Source organism: Bufo gargarizans, unplaced genomic scaffold (genome assembly GCF_014858855.1).
Source record: "Bufo gargarizans isolate SCDJY-AF-19 unplaced genomic scaffold, ASM1485885v1 original_scaffold_1883_pilon, whole genome shotgun sequence".
Lineage (NCBI taxonomy): Eukaryota > Metazoa > Chordata > Amphibia > Anura > Bufonidae > Bufo > Bufo gargarizans.
In genome coordinates this window covers 231,258-253,398 of record NW_025334555.1, presented here as the reverse complement: position 1 = coordinate 253,398, position 22,141 = coordinate 231,258, and the positions used below count along the sequence as shown (strand labels likewise).

The 22,141-nt window shown below is 44.2% G+C and overlaps 1 protein-coding gene across 1 annotated transcript in view; it reads right to left on the bottom strand.

The window, feature by feature from the left end:
• Window positions 1-2,542: 2,542 nt before the first annotated feature.
• LOC122923769 (cytochrome P450 2G1-like) overlaps window positions 2,543-22,141 on the bottom strand; it is a 53,134-nt gene continuing 33,535 nt past the window's right edge. Inside the window, exons 4-10 of the mRNA XM_044274605.1 lie at window positions 20,734-20,883; window positions 12,644-12,804; window positions 12,358-12,534; window positions 12,054-12,195; window positions 8,879-9,066; window positions 8,493-8,634; window positions 2,543-3,109 (exon numbers count right to left, since the gene is read on the bottom strand). Coding sequence (XP_044130540.1) covers window positions 2,928-3,109; window positions 8,493-8,634; window positions 8,879-9,066; window positions 12,054-12,195; window positions 12,358-12,534; window positions 12,644-12,804; window positions 20,734-20,883 — 1,142 coding nt within the window. The 3' untranslated portion in view covers window positions 2,543-2,927. The remainder of the gene's footprint in view (window positions 3,110-8,492; window positions 8,635-8,878; window positions 9,067-12,053; window positions 12,196-12,357; window positions 12,535-12,643; window positions 12,805-20,733; window positions 20,884-22,141) is intronic.

Genomic DNA, 22,141 nt, shown 5'->3' with positions numbered 1-22,141 from the left:
TGGGGAAGGGCTAGGTGGATGCCCTTGGGAAACCCTGCCAGCAGTGTCTTCAAACAGCATAAGAGACTGCTGCATAAGTTGAGGCTCAGACAGTTTCCCTGATATGCATGGGGGTGATGTGACAGACTGATGGGCTTGGTTTTCAGGCGCCATCTTTGCGCTTTCTGCAGAAGACTGGGTGGGAGATAATGTGAACGTGCTGGATCCACTGTCGGCCACCCAATTGACTAATGCCTGTACCTGCTCAGGCCTCACCATCCTTAGAACGGCATTGGCCCCCACCAAATATCGCTGTAAATTCTGGCCTCTACTGGGACCTGAGGTAGTTGGTTCACTAGGACGTGTGGCTGTGGCAGAACGGCGCGTCCTCTCCCAGCACCAGAGGGTCCACTAACACCACCACGACCATGTCCGCGTCCGCATCCCTTACTAGATGTTTTCCTCATTGTTACCGTTCACCACAATAAGAAAAAAATAATTTGGCCCAATGTATTGAATTCAAATTCAGGTCTTTTTTTTTACAGACACCTAATACTATCTGGCTATCTATTTAGGTACCGTATTACACTAATACAGGCACAGCAGTAACCACAGATTTAGCCGAATATAAATTGTAGGCCTAATATTTAGGCGCTGGGTTACAGGTATACGTTTACGGACAGAATTAGACTTGGAAATGCACGGTAGCGTGTGAAGTTATTGAGGATGACCCTATCCGCACCTTCAATCTAATATACCCTTTTATGGATAGATTTAAACTTGGCCTGCTACAGCAGAAACCACTGATTTAGGGAATTGCTAATTTGGGAATTGTATTTCAAAAATATATCCTTTGCCAGACAGCAGACAGTATTACAATTGGCTAGCCACAGCTGAAACACCAGATTTAGGGTACTGCTATTTTGGCAATTGTATTTCACCCCTCAATAAAATAGCAAGCACAGCCAAGCCCCTGATGTAGGATATAGCCAAAAAAAACAACACACTATTGATGGTTAAATGTACTTGGTGGCAGCTTGTGCTGGCGCACCACAAGACGCAAAATGGTCGCCGATCACCCCAGAAAAAAGTGACAGAAAAACGCTCTGGGCAGCCTAAAATCAGTGAGCAATTCAATAGCAGCAGTTCAATCATCCATAGCTGCAGATCGATCTCTGAATGAAGTCTTTTGGAGGAGTTAATCACTGCCTAATCTCGCCCTAACAGCAGCAGCTGCATCCTCTCCCTACACTGATCAGAGCAGAGTGACGGGCGGCGCTACGTGACTCCAGCTCAAATAGAGGCTGGGTCACATGCTGCACTGGCCAATCACAGCCATGCCAATAGTAGGCATGGCTGTGACGGCCTCTTGGGGCAAGTAGTATGATGCTTGTTGATTGGCTGCTTTGCAGCCTTTCAAAAAGCGCCAAGAAAGCGCCGAACACCGAACCCGGACTTTTACGGAAATGTTCGGGTTCGGGTCCGTGTCACGAACACCCCAAAATTCGGTACGAACCCGAACTATACAGTTCGGGTTCGCTCATCCCTAGATGTGATGTCTGCATCGAAACGCATTGCCTTTATCTGATATTATATTCTATGCCTTTATCTATTTATAATAAAAAAAATAACATTTTTTACACTCCTTCCTTGGCATTTTTTTTATTTATTTTTAGTTCCTGCATTTTAACATTGGGGATTGTCCTTCATCACCTGCATTGTGCTGTGCTTCAGTCAAGGTCTACTACTATATGCCCTAACAGCGTGGAGCTTGCTTTGCACAACAACAGGTCAGTGCGGAGCCAGGCAGCTTCCCTCTACCTAGCTTTATCCGGTAATGTGCTAAGTTGGCGCTATGTTTTTTTTTTTTTTTTTATAAATATACAAAGTACACACATTTATTCCTTTTTATTTCACAAAAAGATTTTAAAAACTATACTGTGGGTAATCACATTAGCTATATTTATTATAGCAGGGAATTTAGTGCGTAAAATATACAAACAAGTTATTACAGTATTAATTTTTTACATATTGTAGGTGTTCTGTCCTTTGTTACATAGTTAATACGGTTGAAAAAGGCATAAGTCCATCAAGTTCAACCAAGGGATAGGTGGGGACGCAAATCCCAGAAGGAAGTGAGACACATTTTTATAAGCATTAGTTTTTTACTTTTAAGAAATAATCTTTGCAAAACTGTCCACTGTTCCTGCTGTGACCACATCCTTAGGTAGTCTACTCTACAGATTCACAGTTCTTACAGTAAAGAAGCTTTGACGTCTTTGGAGACTGAGCTTCTTCTTCTCCAGTCGGAGGCAGTCCCCCCTTGTCTTTTGAGCGCATTTCACATGGAACAGTTTTTCTCATTATTTTTTGTATGGCCCATTTATGTATTTGTATAGGTTAATCATGTCCCACCTTAGATGTCTCTTCTCAAAACTAAATAAATGTAATTATTTTAATTTTTCTTCATAACCAAGACCCTCCATGCCCCTTATCAGTTTAGTCACTCTCCTTTGTACTTTTTATTTGCAAAGATTTAAAGGGATTGTTTCACTTCAGCAAATGGCATTTGTCACAAATGAATATAACGCACTTACTAATGTATTGTGATTTTTCCATTGTGTTATACACTGCTCATTTACAGGGGTTACGACCACCCTGTTTTCTCTGGTGGCCAGGACTCTGGGGGCGTGTATAGTCACGCATGTGCAGAAATTCCTGTCCCAGCCATCTTGTATCGCTGGGCACAGCTGTAGTCGCGACCCCCTGGATACAAACAGTATATAACAAGATGGAAAATGAATCCAGCCAGCAAAGGAGACAATATGGACAATCACAATACATTAGTAAGAGCCTTGTATTAACTTTTTCTACATGATAAATGCCACTTTCTGTATTGAGACAACCTCTTTTAACTAATAGAGAAAAGCTTCCTTGGAGTACTTTAGTCATCTAGGGGTCACATACATCTGGTAGGTCCTTGGTACTACTCCATTTTTGTTTGGTTCTGGGGTTATTTCAAGATCCTCAGGAGCCACTTCTGATTTCAAGTAAAATCTTTGTAATATGGTGGTAAGGAAGAGGAATATTTCCATCCGTGCCAGACCCTCTCCAATGCAACTTCTTTTGCCTATGGTAAGGAGTGACATATAATGATAATTAGTTTGACATATTTGCAGTATAACGATGCTGACCACCTCAATAACTTATAATGGGGTCTTTTAGGTCCAGCAGAGTTGCCCATCATTTTGCATGGAGCTCTGCTTTTTCTGTCAAATATGATGGCATAGTGTCACGACCCTTGGTCAAGGTCGTGACTCCTGTAACCGCACGCAGTTGCCTGCGGTCTTGGTGTTGTTGTCAATCACAGGTGAGGGCTTTAGTATGTTGCCTCACCTGTGGTTGCCGCTGGCAACATTGTGTATGTGGCAGCAGAGCAGCCTGAGCGGTGCTAGGCAGCTTGCTGCAGTAGGCATGCGGTTGCACCTGGCAACCTCTCTTTATAGGTGTGCCTTTTATCGGTGTGCACGGGGTGTTATATGTGTTGTGTGCACTTCCCCTTTAAGTTGATGTCTTCCCTTCCCTGGTGTTGGAAGGGTTAACTTCCTTCCTAGTGTGTGTGTGCTCTGGGTGTGTCTGACTGTGGGTGTGGCTACTTGGCCCTATAAAGCCTCAGTGGAAGGCAGTAGTCAGAGAGGGTGCTTCAGCCATGCTTGCTGGAGACATCCTCTTGGTTACTTGCCAGTGAGGGCCACCCTGGTGGTCATAAACGTTATGTCTGGTGTTAGTTTATGGTTTATCTGGTATTGCAGCATATGGTTTACTGGGTTCCCGTGTGATGTCTGTTGTGTGCTGTGTCCTTGGTGTTGGTTGTGGATAGCAGCACTTGCACGTGGGTTCCAGGTTGTGTGTCTGTGGCAGGGAAGTGTGGTACTAGTCTCACTTACCTGTCATTGCCATATGTCTGTTTATGTTTCCCCTTTCTATGTAGCTTGGCCAGTGAGACTCCTGTTCCTCCGTGTCTAGGAGGAACGGGTCGTCTTACCCTGCTCCTAGTCCAGGGCCACCCTGAGGGCGAGCAGGAATATCAGGTTCCGGAGTATGAGCCCTCCTACCTTCAGGGTCAGCTCATACGGATAGGAGACAGGGTCAGAATTAGGGATGTGTAGGAGGTGACCAGCTCCCTAATTCTCTGTCCTGGCCTTGCAGCAACTCCATCTGCTGATACCGCACGGCTGAGGGTTTTCCCCATCCTCAGTCGTGACAGTATCAGCAGATGGAGTCGCTGCAAGGCCAGGACAGAGAATTAGGGAGCTGGTCACCTCCTACACATCCCTAATTCTGACCCTGTCTCCTATCCGTATGAGCCGACCCTGAAGGTAGGAGGGCTCATACTCCGGAACCTGATATTCCTGCTCGCCCTCAGGGTGGCCCTGGACTAGGAGCAGGGTAAGACGACCCGTTCCTCCTAGACACGGAGGAACAGGAGTCTCACTGGCAAAGCTACATAGAAAGGGGAAACATAAACAGACATATGGCAATGACAGGTAAGTGAGACTAGTACCACACTTACCTGCCACAGACACACAACCTGGAACCCACGTGCAAGTGCTGCTATCCACAACCAACACCAAGGACACAGCACACAACAGACATCACACGGGAACCCAGTAAACCATATGCTGCAATACCAGATAAACCATGAACTAACACCAGACATAACGTTTATAATCACCAGGGTGGCCCTCACTGGCAGATGGTAAATAACCAGGAGGATGTCTCCAGCAAGCATGGCTGAAGCACCCTCTCTGACTACTGCCTTCCACTGAGGCTTTATAGGGCCAAGTAGCCACACCCACAGTCAGACACACCCAGAGCACACACACACTAGGAAGGAAGTTAACCCTTCCAACACCAGGGAAGGGAAGACATCAACTTAAAGGGGAAGTGCACACAACACATATAACACCCCGTGCACACCGATAAAAGGCACACCTATAAAGAGAGGTTGCCAGGTGCAACCGCATGCCTACTGCAGCAAGCTGCCGAGCACCGCTCAGGCTGCTCTGCTGCCACATACACAATGTTGCCAGCGGCAACCACAGGTGAGGCAACATACTAAAGCCCTCACCTGTGATTGACAACAACACCAAGACCGCAGGCAACTGCATGCGGTTACAGGAGTCACGACCATGACCAAGGGTCGTGACACATACATTTCAGCAAGAAAAGGGCACTTGTACTTGCCACTTTTCTGGGATTACTTTTTCCTCTTGAGATTTAATGCCATTAAAAAAAGAAAAAGAAAAATACAAGCCACGTGGTAAATGTGCCTTACATATGTGTGACACATAGAGCTTGTCACAACCCAGGCTAAATGGGATTTATGGTCCTATGTCAGAAGACATGGCCACATTGGCTGACCTCTTAGCTCATCTGAAATGATCACTAACTCCCCCTACTTGACCAAAAAAATCTGGCAAATTATGACAAGCTATGGAATATACAGTATACTAATCTACAGTGGGGAAAATAAGTATTTGATACACTGACGATTTAGCAATTTTTCCAACCTACAAAGAATGGAGAGGTCTGGAGTTTTTATCAAAGGTACACTTCAACTGTGAGAGACTGAATCAAAAAAAAAAAAATCACATTGTATGATTTTTTAATAATTATTTTGCATTTTATTGCGAGAAATAAGTACCTACCAATCAGCAAAAATTCAGGCTCTCACAGACCTGTTAGTTTTTCTTTAAGAAGCCCTCCTACTCTGCACTCATTACCTGTATTAATTACACCTGTATGAACTTGTTACCTGTATGAACCTGTATGAACTTGTTATAAAAGACACCTGTCCACACACACAATCAATCACACTCCAACCCCTCCACCATGGCCAAGACCAAAGAGCTGTCTAAGGACACCAGGGACAAAATTGCAGACCTGCACAAGGCTGGGATGGGCTACAGGACAATAGGCAAGCAGCTTAGTGAGAAGGCAACAACTGTTGGCGCAATTATTAGAAAATGGAAGAAACACAAGATGACTGTCAATCTTCCTCGGTCTGGGGCTCCATGCAAAATCTCGCCTCGTGGGGTATGGATGATTTTGAGAAAGGTCTGGAATCAGCCCTGAACAACATGGGAGGACCTAGTCAATGACCTGAAGAGAGCTGGGACAACAGTCTCAAAGATTACCATTAGTAACACACTACGCCGTAGAGGATTAAAATCCTGCAGGGCACGCAAGGTCCCCCTGTTCACACCAGCATATATCCAGGTCTGTTTGAAGTTTGCCTATGACCATCTGGTGAGAAGGTCATGTGGTCAGATGAGACAAAAATAGAACTTTTTGGTATCAACTCCACTTGTCGTGTTTGGAGGAAGAAGAAGGTTGAGTACAACCCCAAGAACACCGTCCCAAACATGAAGCATGGGGGTGGAAACATCATAGTTTGGGGGTGCTTTTCTGCAAAGGGGACAGGACGACTCTATCGTATTGAAGGGAGGATGGATGGGGACATGTATCGCAAGATTTTGGCAAACAACGTCCTTCCCTCAGTAAGAGCATTAAAGATGAGTCGTGGCTGGGTCTTCCAGCATGACAATGACTCAAAACACACAGCCAGGGCAACTAAGGAGTAGCTCCGTAAGAAGCATTTCAAAAATCTCTGGAGGGAGCTAAAACTCAATGTAGTCCAGTGACAGCCCCGAAACCTGAAAGAGCTGGAGAAAATCTGTATGGAGGAGTGGGCCAAAATCCCTGCTGCAGTGTGTGTAAACTTGGTCGAGAACTAAAGGAAACGTCCTGACCTGACCTCTGTAATTGCAAACAAAGGTTTCTGTACCAAATACTAAGTTCTGTTTTTCTATTGTATCAAATACTTACCGTATTTTTTGCTTTATAAGACGCACCTGATGATAAGACGTACCTAGGTTTTTGAGGAGGAAAATAAGAAATAAATATTTTGAACCAAAAGGTGTGTTTTTGGTAGGTTTTGAACTAATGGTGGTCTGTGGATGATGCACTGTTATGGGGGATCTGTGGATGACGCACTGTTATGAGGGATCTGTGGATGACACTATTATTGGGGATCTGTGGATGACGCACTGTTATGGGGGACCTGTGGATAACGCACTGTTATGGGGGATCTGTGGATGACGCACTGTTATGGGGGATCTGCGGATGATGCACTGTAATGGGGGGGGGGGATCTGTGGATGACGCACTGTAATGGGGGATCTGTGGATGATGCAATGTTATGGGGGATCTGTGGATGATGCACTGTTATGGGGGGATCTGTGGATTACACTGATGGGAGATCTGTGGATTACACTGATGGGGGATCTGTGGATTACACTGATGGGAGATCTGTGGATTACACTGATGGGGGATCTGTGGATTACACTGATGGGGGATCTGTGGATTACACTGATGGGGGATCTGTGGATTACACTGATGGGGGATCTGTGGATTACACTGATGGGGGATCTGTGGATTACACTGATGGGGGATCTGTGGATTACACTGATGGGGGATCTGTGGATTACACTGATGGGGGATCTGTGGATTACACTGATGGGGGATCTGTGGATTACACTGATGGGGGATCTGTGGATTACACTGATGGGGGATCTGTGGATTACACTGATGGGGGATCTGTGGATTACACTGATGGGGGATCTGTGGATTACACTGATGGGGGATCTGTGGATTACACTGATGGGGGATCTGTGGATTACACTGATGGGGGATCTGTGGATTACACTGATGGGGGATCTGTGGATTACACTGATGGGGGAGCTGTGGATTACACTGATGGGGGATCTGTGGATTACACTGATGGGGGATCTGTGGATGACACTTAAGTCATCCACAGATCCCCATAAGTGTCATCTACAGATCCCCCATCAGATGCATCAGTGTGGAGGGAGGAGGCGGAGACACTCATGGCAGGGCACGGTGCAGTGATTCTACTCTAATACACCGGGCCCCGCAGGTGTTAATTACATTCAATCCGATCCATATTTTAATGTATACCGCACTGTTCTGTACTTACTGTAGTACCGTATATATAGCATTAAGACGGCGCAGACCGGCAGCTCCCTCGGTCATGTGCCGCCTGCCCCACCTGCTGCAGCTCCCTCCTCATGCGCTGCCTGCCCCGCCTGCCTGTTCATTCATAAAGTGAGATAGGCGGCAAAGTATCCACTTTATAAGACGCACGGCCATTTCCCCCCCCACTTTTGGGGGGGGGGGAAAGTGCGTCTTATAAAGCGAAAAATATAGTATTTCATGCAATGAAATGCAAATTAATTATTTAAAAATCATACAATGTGATTTTCAGAATTATTTTTTTTTAGATTCTGTCTTTTACAGTTGAAGTGTACCTACAATAAAAATTACACACCTCTCCATTCTTTGTAGGTGGGAAAACTTTCAAAATCGCCAGTGTATCAAATACTTATTTTCATCACTGTATACTGGTGCAAAAATGTTCATACATATTACCTAGGGAGAAGGGTACAAAGGCCTCATTCTTGTGGAAGCTGCCATTCTCATTCAGAAAGTTTGTAGGATCAAATTTTTTCGGGTTCTTAAAACATTTTGGGTCCTTCAGGACCGAGGTCAGCAAGGGGAAAATGATAACACCCTGCAAACATGAATAAGAGAGCATGAACTTTGTTTTAAATATAAAAGTACATTTCACCAGCAGCAAGATATCTTGAGGTTTTGTAGGGTTCACCATCACATTACATTTCTGCTGTTTGTGGGTGGCTTCTGGTTTACTCACCTTAAACGCCATACATCTATTTTTTTTTCTTCAGATTTCTGTGCATATTACAATTTTGCTAAGTTTGAGGATCACATAAAGTCAGTAAATATAAAAAGCTGACCTTGGGAATGTGGTATCCTCTGAATGTAGTGTCTTGACTGGTTGCGTGTGGAAGTCCCAAAGGTGTGATGTCAGCAAACCTCTGAATTTCATGGATGACAGCATCCGTGTATAGCATCTGGACTCGATCTTCTACAGAAGGACATCGATTCTGGCCAATCACCTGATCTATCTCCTCATGAATCTTTCCTTTGGCACATATTAAAAGGTAATAAACACAAGTCAATTCTTTATTGTCTGTTTTCGTAATGGAGTGTGTATTTTTGAAGAGCATCGTAGCACTTGGTGCCAGGAAGCGGTCAGTTTCAGGTGCCAACATCACCAAAGATCTACTTTTTCTGGATTAATCCACATGTCCCTTGTACTGGAGTGAACACGTATTAAGCAGTAACTGTTGGTGAGAGGGCTCATCAACCACTAGAACATCTATACATGATATCTACTTGGAATCCAGAATTTCTGTAGACCTATTCCTATATCCCAAAAAAATACTACAAAATGCCTCTAATTTGGCCAAAAAGAAGGGTTTACATTAAATTTTAACTAGGCTGTATAACTTATCCTGTTGTAATCTCTTTTCCCTACTAATTGGTGCCCAGAATGGTTGTCTCTTTCACTCAGGAGTAGAAATGGAGCAGCCAATGCTGCAATGCATCATGGCTCAAAATTTTGTAACTGAAATTAAAATCATTTCGAGATTTTCGTGTAATTACGTTTTACATTACAGTTTAATGCTAATTACTAGAGATGAGCGTATTTCATATTTTAAAATTTGTTTACGCTTCGTTTACTGGTAAAAGGTGAATTGCGTTATGGATTCCGTTACCACAGACCATAATGCAATTCTATGATGGAATGCCTTTAGAGGCAATCCGTTAATCATTCCGTCATAATAGAAGTCTATGGTCTGCAAATTGCCTCTAAAGGCATTCCATCATAGAATTGCGTTATGGTCCGTGGTAATGGAATCCATAACGCATGTCACCTTTTACAAGTAAACGAATCGCAAACGAATTTCATAACTAGAGATTTGCTTATCTCTACTACCGTAATTACCACCAAAAAGTTAAATGGATTTTTTGCTTTCCACAATCTCTACTTGTTAGAAGTGGAGTTTGAAAAAAAAAATAATGATTTCAAAGTGTCTCCTTCAGGAACCCAGCTATACTCTATGGTGAAACTATGGTCAGTAAGTATTCGGTTTCCCTGCTGCCACACCACAGGGGAAAGTGGCACTACACAAGTAATGGGTTGTTTGTGTGACACAGGACAGGATTAGTCCTCCAGAACAAGAGAAGCTCCTAGTCGATAGTCTACATGTTGGCCAAAGGTGTCTTTTAGCTCAGAAATGGATACATTTCAAGTATTTTCTAAGACTACTTAAAGGGAACGTGTCATCAGACAATGACCTATTGTTTAAATCATGTTTTTATGTTAAAGTGTAACTGCCATTCTATTTTTATTTTTGTAATATGTAGGGGTAGTGATACTAACCATTTTTGTAATATACTTTAATTACTGAAATCATACATTTTTATTAGAACAATAGCTCTAAAGTGGCCCATTTTGAGCCTTAGCGACGCTCCTCTGACTTCTGTTTACATAATAGTGGAGACTTGCTCAACACTGACTGTGTTATGTAAACAGAAGACAGAGGAGCGTCGCTAATGGGCAAGAAAAAAAGTAAAAAATTGCAAGAAAATGTTAACTAACTTTTCAATGGATTTCAATGTTTTGTGTCACAAGATATCAGAAATCACACTGTGACGTGGTGTGCTGAAGAACAGAAGAGCCACCTGGATCCCCAGAATTCAACTGGGGACCACAAAAAAAGAAAAGAACCACAGTGTACTCCTGGTTGTCATCTACAACCCACAACTAGAGTTACTGAGGAAAACTGCTAAAAAATTACATCATGTCCTACATAAGGAGGACCAGCTAAAAAGCATTTTCCCAGACCCACTCATGTTACAGGCAATCTCCAAATCTGATGACTGTTCTGATCAGGAATTCATTGCCATGTATTACACAGACAGGAATGTATCCCTGCAATGTAAGGAAATGCAATAATTGTTCCCATGTAATGACGAAAGACAAGATCTGTATTCCCAACACGCATATACATACAATAAATGTGTGTAGTTTTCACACTTGCAACTAAACCTAGTAATAGGCGCTACGTCTTGGCCTGTAAAGATTACTTCACTGCAGTTATCTGCTTATCATTACAGGCAGGATTAGAATGTCAGATATGAACTATATATCTCAGCTTATCTACTCCCTCTTGACCTCCGTGAAGGTCACACAGCATGCCTAGGAAACTCTCCCATAGAAGTCAGTGTCTATGGCCCATAGTGGCTGCTATAAAGCATATTTCTAAATGCTGTTAAGAAAAGCTCAGGCAAGATGGTCAAACCAGAAAAATCTGTGATCAGAAAATTAAAAAAAAACGGTTAGAAAAAGGATATCTATTGCTACTTAGTTTGAACTAGCATAAAAAATGTAGGTGACACATTCCCTTTAAGGCATGGATGTCAAACTCATGGCCCTCCAGATGTTGCAAAACTACAACTCCCATCATTCCCTGATAGCTGTAGTATGCCCAGGCATGATGGGAGTTGTAGTTTTGCAACAGCTGGAGGGCCACGAGTTTGACATCCCTGAAGCTCTCCCACTTTTTTTCTACTGTATGGAATCTGTGATCTTAGACTACCACCAAGAAGTCTGCAAAGCACCTTTAAAGGAGCTTTCTGGTACTTAGACAGACAGGTCATCAATATCAGATCAAAGGGGGTCTAATACTCCTAACCCCCACTGATCAGCTGTTTCAGGTATCTACCAGTGCAGAAAACTATACAGTGGACGAAAGTCTCTGTCTACTAAGTGAATACTAGTGTCGATATACTACAGCCTAGCAGCTGTTCACAAGAACAGGAGCTTATCTGTAGTAACCCGGCAGGTGTATACACAGTGGACAGAACCTTGTGCATCCAGATCTAGCCACTGTATAGTTTTCGGTGCCAGGTTGCCAAAAGCAGCTGATAGATGGGCATGTGGGTTATCAGACCCCACTGATCTCATAATGATGGTCTATCATCCTGATGACAGTCAGTGTCCAAGTACTGGAAAACCTTAAGTTTTTACAACCCTCTGATAGGATATTAATAAATGCTTACTTTGCACATCGGGGTATTTGAGCAGATAGAGTAAACCATATTTCAGGGTTGTGCTTGTGGTTTCTGTGCCAGCAAAGAAGAGGTCCATGACCGTGCCAAATAAATTATCAAAGTGGAATTCTGTTTTCGGATTGTTCTTCTCCTGTAATATCACAAAGTATTTGGGATTATTCTATATGTCTATCATAGGCATTGTGATTGGTCAACTCAATATTAGGCTATATAGATACTATGAGAACTACAGTAGCTTTCTTTCTTTTTTATTAAAACATTTTACATATAGAAGTAAAGTGTTAGGTGTCACCTCCTCCATCTTTATTAAGAAGCAGTCAATGAAGTCCCGAGGACAATTAGGGTCAAGTGTCGCTTTGTGGCTTTCCAAGGACTCTGCAACAAAGTCTTTAATTTTTTCCGAATTTGTAAATATCTTTTGGTGGGGTCCGGGAAGAAAGTGGAGAGTCTTGGGAAAGATATTGAGAAGCTGAAAAAAAGAGTGGAGAAAAATTCTTTCAGTATGGTCCTTCAGAATTCATTGGTATTTGATATTCTTACAACCTCCTGATCTTACCAAGAGTAACATGTTAACTTACTATTCCCCAAGTGGAAGACATAAGTAAGAACATCTCTTTTATTAGGGTAAGAAGTGTCCTGAACTTATCACCTTCATAGTCAAAACGTTCTCCAAACACTATTGAGCAGATAACATTGGACACCGCCAAGGTCAGCAGATATGTTGGGTCAAAGGGCGTTCCTGCAAGGAAATATGAATATTTATTTAATCAATGACTTGAGAAACCTCTCTCTCCCATACATGTAGATCATGTAAATGTAGTGAATGGGGAGAAGGATGAAAGCCATTGCCAGACACCTCTGCCAGGAAATTTACTCCTGAAAACAAAAGGAGAAGGCAGTTAAAATCCAGTGTGCCTAATCCTTAGGCTAATTTCACACTACCAATCTGGCAGGCTGTTTCGGCAGATTAACAACCTCCCTAAGTTCCCAAGTCCAACAGCCGGATACTGCCGCATTCCTGCAGTTTTTGTCAAGCTGAAGGATGATTCCTACCAGTTCCCATTATACGCAATGGGCTCTTATGGCGAGTGGCCGATCTGGAGAGCTCCAACAGGCTGTTCCTCTGCCGAAACATCCTGCCATATTGCTTTAATGCTAGTGTGAAAGCCTTATCTCTTTCAACATCTCCCCCGGCATCAAACATAGAGATTTATTATGTATGGTCAGCTTTACAGTCCATAACTTAGCAAAGTTCATCACATCCTAAGGCCTCATGCACACGACCGTTGTGTGCATCCGTGGCCGTTGTGCCATTTTCAGTTTTTTTTCGCGGACCCATTGACTTTCAATGGGTCCGTGGAAAAATCAAAAAATGCACCGTTTTGCAGCCGAGGCCGTGATCCGTGTATCCTGTCCGTCAAAAAAATATGACCTGTGCTATTTTTTTGACTGACAACAGTTCACGGACCCATTCAAGTCAATGGGTCCGTGAAAGAACACGGATGCACACAAGATTGGCATCCGTGTCCGTGATCCGTGGCCGTAGGTTGCTTTCATACAGACGGATCCGAAGATCCGTCTGCATAAAAGCTTTTTCAGATCAAAGTTTTCACTTCGTGAAAACTCATATCCGACAGTATATTCTAACACAGAGGAATTCCCATGGTGATGGGGACGCTTCTAGTTAGAATACACTACAAAGACTGCCCCCTGCTGCCTGGCAGCACTGATCTCTTACAGGGGGCCGTGATCAGCACAATTAACCCCTTCAGGTGCAGCACCTGAAGGGGTTAATTGTACTATCATATCCCCCTGTAAGAGATCAGGGCTGCCAGGCAGCAGGGGGCAGACCCCCCCCTCCCCAGTTAGAATATCATTGGTGGCCAGTGCGGCCCCCCCCTCCCTTGTAATAAATCGTTGGTGGCACAGTGTGCGCCCCCGATCGCCGCCCCCCCCTCCCTTGTAATAAATCGTTGGTGGCACAGTGTGCGCCCCCCATCGCCCCCCCTCCCTCCCTTGTAATAAATCGTTGGTGGCACAGTGTGCGCCCCCCCATCGGCCCCCCCTCCCTCCCTCTATTGTAATAAATCGTTGGTGGCACAGTGTGCGCCCCCCATCGCCGCCCCCCCTCCCTCCCTCTATTGTAATAAATCGTTGGTGGCACAGTGTGCGCCCCCCATCGGACCCCCTCCCTCTATAGCAGTAACAACATTGGTGGCCAGTGTGCGGCCTCCCATCTCCCCCCCGATCATTGGTGGCAGCGGAGTTCCGATTGGAGTCCCAGTTTAATTGCTGGGGCTCCGATCGGTAACCATGGCAACCAGGACGCTACCGCAGTCCTGGTTGCCATGGTTACTTAGCAATAGTACAATAGTAGAAGATTCATAGTTACCTGCTTGCTTCTGCGATGTTCGTGTCCGGCCGGGAGCTCCACCTACTGGTAAGTGACAGGTCTGTGTGGCGCATTGCTAAATGAACTGTCACTTACCAGTAGGATGAGCTCCCGGCCGGTCACACACATCGCAGCAGCAAGCAGGTAAGTATGAATCTTCTACTATTGTACTATTGCTAAGTAACCATGGCAACCAGGACTGCAGTAGCGTCCTGGTTGCCATGGTTACCGATCGGAGCCCCAGCGATTAAACTGGGACTCCGATCGGAACTCCGCTGCCACCAATGATGGGGGGGGGGGGGGGGAGATGGGAGGCCGCACACTGGCCACCAATGTTGTTACTGCTATAGAGGGAGGGGGGGCCGATGGGGGGTGCACACTGTGCCACCAACGATTTATTACAATAGAGGGAGGGAGGGGGGGGCGATGGGGGGCGCACACTATGCCACCAACGATTTATTACAATAGAGGGAGGGAGGGGGGGCCGATGGGGGGTGCGCACTGTGCCACCAACGATTTATTACAATAGAGGGAGGGGGGGGGGCGATGGGGGGCGCACACTGTGCCACCAACGATTTATTACAATAAAGGGAGGGAGGGGAGGGCCGCACTGGCCACCAATGATATTCAAACTGGGGAGGGGGGGGGGGGGGTCTGCCCCCTGCTGCCTGGCAGCTCTGATCTCTTACAGGGGGATATGATAGTACAATTAACCCCTTCAGGTGCGGCACCTGAGGAGTTAATTGTGCTGATCACGGCCCCCTGTAAGAGATCGGGTGCTGCCAGGCAGCAGGGGGCAGTCATGTACACAGTTTTTCAGTATATTCTAACCTGAAGCATCCCCATCACCATGGGAACGCCTCTGTGTTAGAATATACTGTCGGATCTGAGTTTCACGATGTAGCTCATATCCGACAGTATATTCTAACATAGAGGTGTTCCCATGGTGATGGGGACGCTTCAAGTTATGTTCGGGTGTCCGCCTGGCCGTGCAGAGGCAAGCGGAACCGTCCAGACTTACAATGTAAGTCAATGGGGACGGATCCGTTTGAAGATGACACACTGTGGCTCAATTTTCAAACGGATCCGTCCCCCATTGACTTTCAATGTAAAGTCTGGACGGATCCGTCTGAGGCTACTTTCACACTTAGAAATGTTTTAACAATATAATGCAGACGGATCCGCTCTGAACGGAGCCACCGTCTACATTATATGAACGCAAGTGTGAAAGTAAAGGGACTCCTGACTTTACATTGAAAGTCAATGGGGACGGATCCGTTTGCAATTGCACCATTATGTGTCAACGTCAAACGGATCCGTCCCCGTTGACTTGCATTGTAATTCAGGACGGATCCGTTTGGCTCCGCACGGCCAGGCGGACACCAAAACGACTTTTTTTTCATGTCCGTGGATCCTCCAAAAATCAAGGAAGACCCACGGACGAAAAAACGGTCACAGATCACCGACCTACGGACCCCGTTTTTGCGGACCGTGAAAATAAACTGTCATGTACATGAGGCCTAAATCAAAAATTTGGGATTTTTATTAGAACCAGGTCATATGATGGGCATGATGACATTTGGGCAGCACTGGAGCCCTAGTTTCTGCCTATTTCCCAAAGACATACAGATAGGAATTAGGGAACTTATATTGTGAGCTCCATTGGAGACAGTAAACAATGATAATATCTGTAAAGCAGTGCGGAATATGTCAGTATTATATAAGCGAGTAAAATGAGTTGAGTTGGCTTGAGTTGTATGATGTGCAATACATGGCAATTTCACCCCATAGTGCAGTGTGCAAACGGATCATGTGATCTGGTGGATTGGAGAAGCTCATGACAGAAGTCTTTGGGTACATAACCCACAAAAAAAGACTTAGCGGTCAGCGGACCCTTCAATACAACTTCAAAACAAGAAAAAGAAGGAAAGCGTCCACACTATGCAAACTAACAAATCCATGTATTAATATTTTTATTTGTAATTAGTTCATATGCAAAAATATAATACAAAAAAGGATAGAACTATAAAAAAAGCCAGGGGCTTAGAAGTCATTTAAAGAGGACCTTTCATGGGTCCAGACATTATAAACTAAGTATCAGGCTACATAGAGGAATGTGCAGGGATCTAACTGCACTTACTATTTTTCCTGGGCGCCGCTCCATTCGCCCGCTGTGGCCCCGTTGTATTCTTCTGCCTTGTATGCTAATTAATAGCATCGGAACAATGAGGAGGAGACTGAGTCTTTCTCCATGGGCGTCTTCTTCTCCCTGTCTGTAGCGCTGTCCAATCGCAGAGGAGAGCGTCACAGCCAGGGAGAAGGTGAGGTTTTTTTTTCTCCCTGGCTGTGATGCTCTCCCCTGCGACTGGACAGCTCACAGCCGGGGAGAAGAAGATGCCCATCCCCATTTAAACATGTGCTCCATGGACAATTCTACTAAGTGCGTATCCTTTGCAATATATGCATTCCTTGAACAACACTTTTAGGGTGAATACATTTACAATAGATCCAAGCATGTTACATATTAGGAATCCCAAACTGTGGCTCTAAATTTGCAGCTTGAGCCATGCAGAACCATTGAAAACCTGGAGAAAGGTTTAGACCTCACTGTGCAGGCGAAGGTGGAGGTGGGTGGAGGACGGCAAGGTCAGGACTATGGGGTCAGAAGTTGGCTAACAGTTACGGGAAGGGGTAAGGGAAAAGTGCCAGGGAGGCTAGTCCTGTGCTGGAACACCCTAGTAACTATGCTTGTTTAGCTGATATTAGGGATGCAAGCTCAGGGCCACCAACTTTGCAGCAGGGCATTTCTCCTAGCAACCAGGAGGATGACTGCTGTAAGAAGGATGGGAAGAGTGCAGCAAAGGTCAGGCCGGTGCAGATGGTATGGGACTTTATTAGGCAGACAGATTGGGTCATCTGTTGCCAAGACCATGAATGACAAACAGTGTGTTGTCTTCGGCATATTGCGGATCGGACAGACAGATTACTGGGTGGGGCTTAGGAAGACCCAGCGGTTATAGTACAGATTGGTACCAATGACAAAGTCATGAGGAGATGGAAGGCACTTAAAAATAATTTAAGGGAACTAGGAAAGAAGCTCAGGACCTCTAAGGAAGTGTTCTCAGAAATACTACCAGTGCCACGAGTGACACTAGACAGCGGAAGCTTAGGGAGTCAAATAAGTGGCTCAAAAACTGGTGCAGGAACAAAGGGTTTGGGTTCATGGAGAACTGGGCCGACTTCTCAGCTACAGGCTCTATTAAACAGATGAGCCACCTTAATGAGGAGGGTGCAGCTGTGCTGGGGAAAAGAATGGTTAAACAGCTGGAGGTGCTTTTAATCTAGGATTTGGGAATAGGTAGGGGGGAAATACCAAAGAGTAGATAGAGAGTGGGACATAGGAGGGGACAGTGGGAATTTAGTTATGGCTGGGGTCAGTGAGGAAAGTAGGGAGGTGACTAGGAATAATTGTACAACTATGAAAAATAGAGCTGCTGGTAACATAAACCTGTTACAAACCAAATATATAAAATAAGGTACCCAAAAGCCTAACGTATTCACATTCTAGGAACTCATTGTGGAAAATTAAATGTTAACTTAATGTATGTTCACAAATGGCAGAAGTCTAGCAAGCAAAATGGGGGAACTGGAGTGTATGGTACTAGAGGAACATATAGATGTAGTTGTTGTGGCTGATACACGGCTGGACTCTCCACATGACTGGGATGTTAATATTCAGGGTTTTACACTCTTTAGGAAGGACAGATACAATAGAACAGGCGGTGGTGTGTGCCTGTATGTGAGGAGTGATATGAAGGCAAGTGTGAAAGAGGCATTTGTGGGTGAGGATGATCCCAGGTAAAATTTGCATTTACCTTCACTTTCAGCTTCATTCACAGCATCCCGATTTCTATTGATATCTTTCCCTGTATTGAACATATTGCTGTCATTCTGGTATTGTCTGAAAGCTCGGAATGTCAGCTTTGAGCCAAACCAGAGATATGAGCAGCTAAAGCATATAGAGCATATAGAGCAGCTGCAGAGCTGACAGGCTGCAGAAGTTGAGAAAAATATATGGAAATGTGTGCAATATTATCATCAATATAGTGACCCACATAATAAAATGATGTTATTTTTACCACACAGTGAAAGCCATTCCACAAAATAATGGAAAAATTACTGTTTTTTTTATCTTTACCCCTAAAAATAATTTAATAAAAGTTATTTAATACACTATATATACCCCAAATGGTTCCTAAAAAAACTTTTAATCTGACTATTAAGAGGCTAAAACAAATGCTTACTGATTTCATGTAATTGCAGGGCTTGTCTCTGGTTAGCTACACTGCTCTGGGGTAGTGGGAGAAGTTATCTGCATTCTGATTGGTCCTGCTAGTTCATGTGAGGAGAGCAAGGGCTTATGGGAAGTGAGGGAAATACAGAATGGCCTCAAGGACATGGCAAAGATCACTACAGGAAGTGCAGCAGAGGCCATCTTAAAGGAAGATGCTGAAATAGAGGAACAGAGAAATAGGGTTGCTAAGGGCTGAATACAGACAAAGGTAAAATTAACTGAAAAATAAAGCTTCATGAATATCTTCCCTTCAGCATCACATATGTTAGGAATTCCATTTTTGGTAGTGAAATGGCAGTTACACTTTAAGGCCTCTTTCACACAACCGTATGGCTTTTTCAGTGTTTTGCGGTCCGTTTTAAACTGATCCGTTGTTCCGTTTTTTGTTTCCGTTGTGTTTCCGTTCCGTTTTTCCGTATGGCATATACAGTATACAGTAATTTCATAGAAAAAATTGGGCTGGGCATAACATTTTCAATAGATGGCTCAGCAAAAAACAGAACGGATACGGAAGACATACGGATGCATTTCCGTATGTGTTCCGTTTTTTTTTGCGGACCCATTGACTTGAATGGAGCCACGGAACGTGAATTGCGGGCAATAATAGGACATGTTCTATCTTTTAACGGAAAGGAAAAACGGAAATGGAATGCATACGGAGTACATTCTGGTTTTTTTGCGGAACCATTTAAATGAATGGTTCCGTATACGGACCGTAAACGGAATGCAAAAAACGGCCCGCCAAACGGAAAAAAAAAACGGTCGTGTGAAAGAGGCCTAAATCTCCACTGGGTAATTGTACTGCAAAATTTATCCCTGTAGGTAACAAGTATAAACAGCTAAAAAAGGCAAATTAGCATTTAAAAATACAAATCTGAAATTTACAAGGGGCTTAATAAAATATGTAAAAAAAAAAAAAAAAACCTACAAAAATAACAGAAGATTGCCAAACAGAGCAAAATAAATCCCCCCCAAAAATTTTAAAATATACAAATGCTAAAAAACCAAGGTCAGAGCAGCCTCTAAATAATGGTAAAGGGGGGAAGGTCACTGAAGATGAGGAAGAAAAGGCAGAGTTACTAAATGTTTTAATTAGCTCTGTATATGCAAACAAAGAGAAAGGGGCTGATATCGGTGGTGCCAGGGCCAGTAATATATTCAATTTACTAACTATAGATATGGTCCACGATACGTAAGTTACATAAGGCAAATGTAAACAAGGCTGCAGGTCTAGAAGGATTACACCCAAGGGTTCTTAACCCGTAGGATACCAGCACCGTAACTGTAAAGCTCTGGGGACTGTGACTTAAATACCAGCGCCATACAGCTATGACACGCTGATCAGGCAGGTGCTGGAGCTGCGCCCGCCCGATTAGCAGCAGGGGTCCGCTGTTCCCGTCAGCCATGCCCCTGCTGTATGTGCCGGCATCGGTGAAAACACCGATGCTGGCGCATTAACTGTAGCTGTGCCGCAATCAGCTTTGACTGTGGCATGTGCGGGATGAGTGGAGGGAGGGAGCACTGTGGTGACGGGGACCCGATGGCTGGGAAGGCAGCCCGATTCCTTCTATAGGCATCATAATGCCTTCCATGAAAGCCTGTGAGATCCAGCCCCCTGGGTCTCACAGGCAAGCAGGCTGTAAGTGTATTACACTGTGTAATACACTTACAGCCAATGCAATACAATTAGAGATGAGCAAAGTTTTGAAAAATTCTATTTGGCTGCTTCGCCAAATTTTACAAAAAAATTTGCTTAGTTACGAATCTGCCTGACTTTTATATGTATTTCTACGCTGAAAGAATCTTCTCAAAGAAGAAGTTGCTTCGAGAAGTTTTGTTTTGCTGTGGCCAATTTCCAACATAATTATCTAACTGTTTTACACCTGAAGTCACAAGCTATTGATCTGTGTATATGTGCTGACCTCCAGTCTTCCTAATCTCTTCTGCCAAGTAACGCGCCTCCTCTTGTATACGTTCTTCAATGCTCCTCTTCCCCATACCAAAATTTCTCAGAGTAGAAAGAGAAAACCTGCGCAGCTGTTTCCATCTCTCGCCATTGCTCATTATCACTCCTGAGAATAAAAATCAATAAACATAGATATACATTTTTGCCCAGATTCTGCACTGATGATTTTTTTACAGTTGTTTATAGTGGTTGGAGCTTTATTTTCTGATACAGAGCTCCAAATAACCTGCAGAGCCATAGATTTAAAAGACAACATTCTAACTTCCTGCAGCCACCACTAGGGGGAGCTTATGAGCTTACCGCAAACTGTTTTTGTTATTGTGTTCAATCAATAACAGATGCAAAATGCTACTTAGCTCCCTCTAGTGGTGGCAGCAGGGAACCAGAACATTAAAAATGGTTCTGTGAGATTTAAGTACTAATGACCTATCCTCTGAATAGGTCATTAGTATCTGATCGGTGGGAGTCAGACACCTGGGACCCCCGCAGATCAGCTGTTTAAGAAGGCACCGATGCTCCTGTGAGCACTGTGGCCTTCTCCCTGCTCACCAAGCACAGCGCCGTACATTGTATAGCGGCTTTTTCATGGTATCACAGCTCAGCCACATTTACTTCTATGGGTTTGAGCTGTGCCTAGGCCATGTGACCGATGAATTTGTCATCCCTAGCGCTGCTGCTGACCATTATGAAGATATATTAAGAAATTAGCCAAGGCAAAATTTGTCACTTATTTGGATTTGAAGACGCAGCAATACTCATGTGAGTGCTTCTAGTGCTTGAAAATAATTTGTGTGCCATATAATTTCCAGCGGCCGCACAACGTGATTACAACTGCTCTTTGCATTTACTTTAATTGAACAAGCAGTTGTAATTACACTACGCTGCCTATACAAGCGGGATGATGCACAGGTAATTTTAAAGAGGAAGCAGCCCTCGCAAAAGTGCTGCAATCCCTTGAAGCAGCTCACTGTCAAGATCCATTCACACATCCGCAAAATGGGTCCGCATCCATTCCGCAATTTTGCGTAACAGGTGCGGACCCATTCATTTTTAATGGGGCCGGAATGTGCTGTCCGCAAAAAATAGTAGAACATGTCCTATTCTTGTCCGCAATTGCGGACAAGAATAGGCATTTTCTATTATAGTGCCGGCGATGTGCGGTCTGAAAATTGCAGAATGCACATTGCCGGTGTCTGTGTTTTGCGGATCCGCAAAACACATATGGACGCGTGAATGGACCCTAAGGAATGATGGGAATCATTGGATATTAATGAACTATCCTGAGGATAGGTTATCAATATTTTAGTCCAACACCTTTACCATACCATATTTTCTTATTTTCAGCTCATGCTACCTGCTTAAAG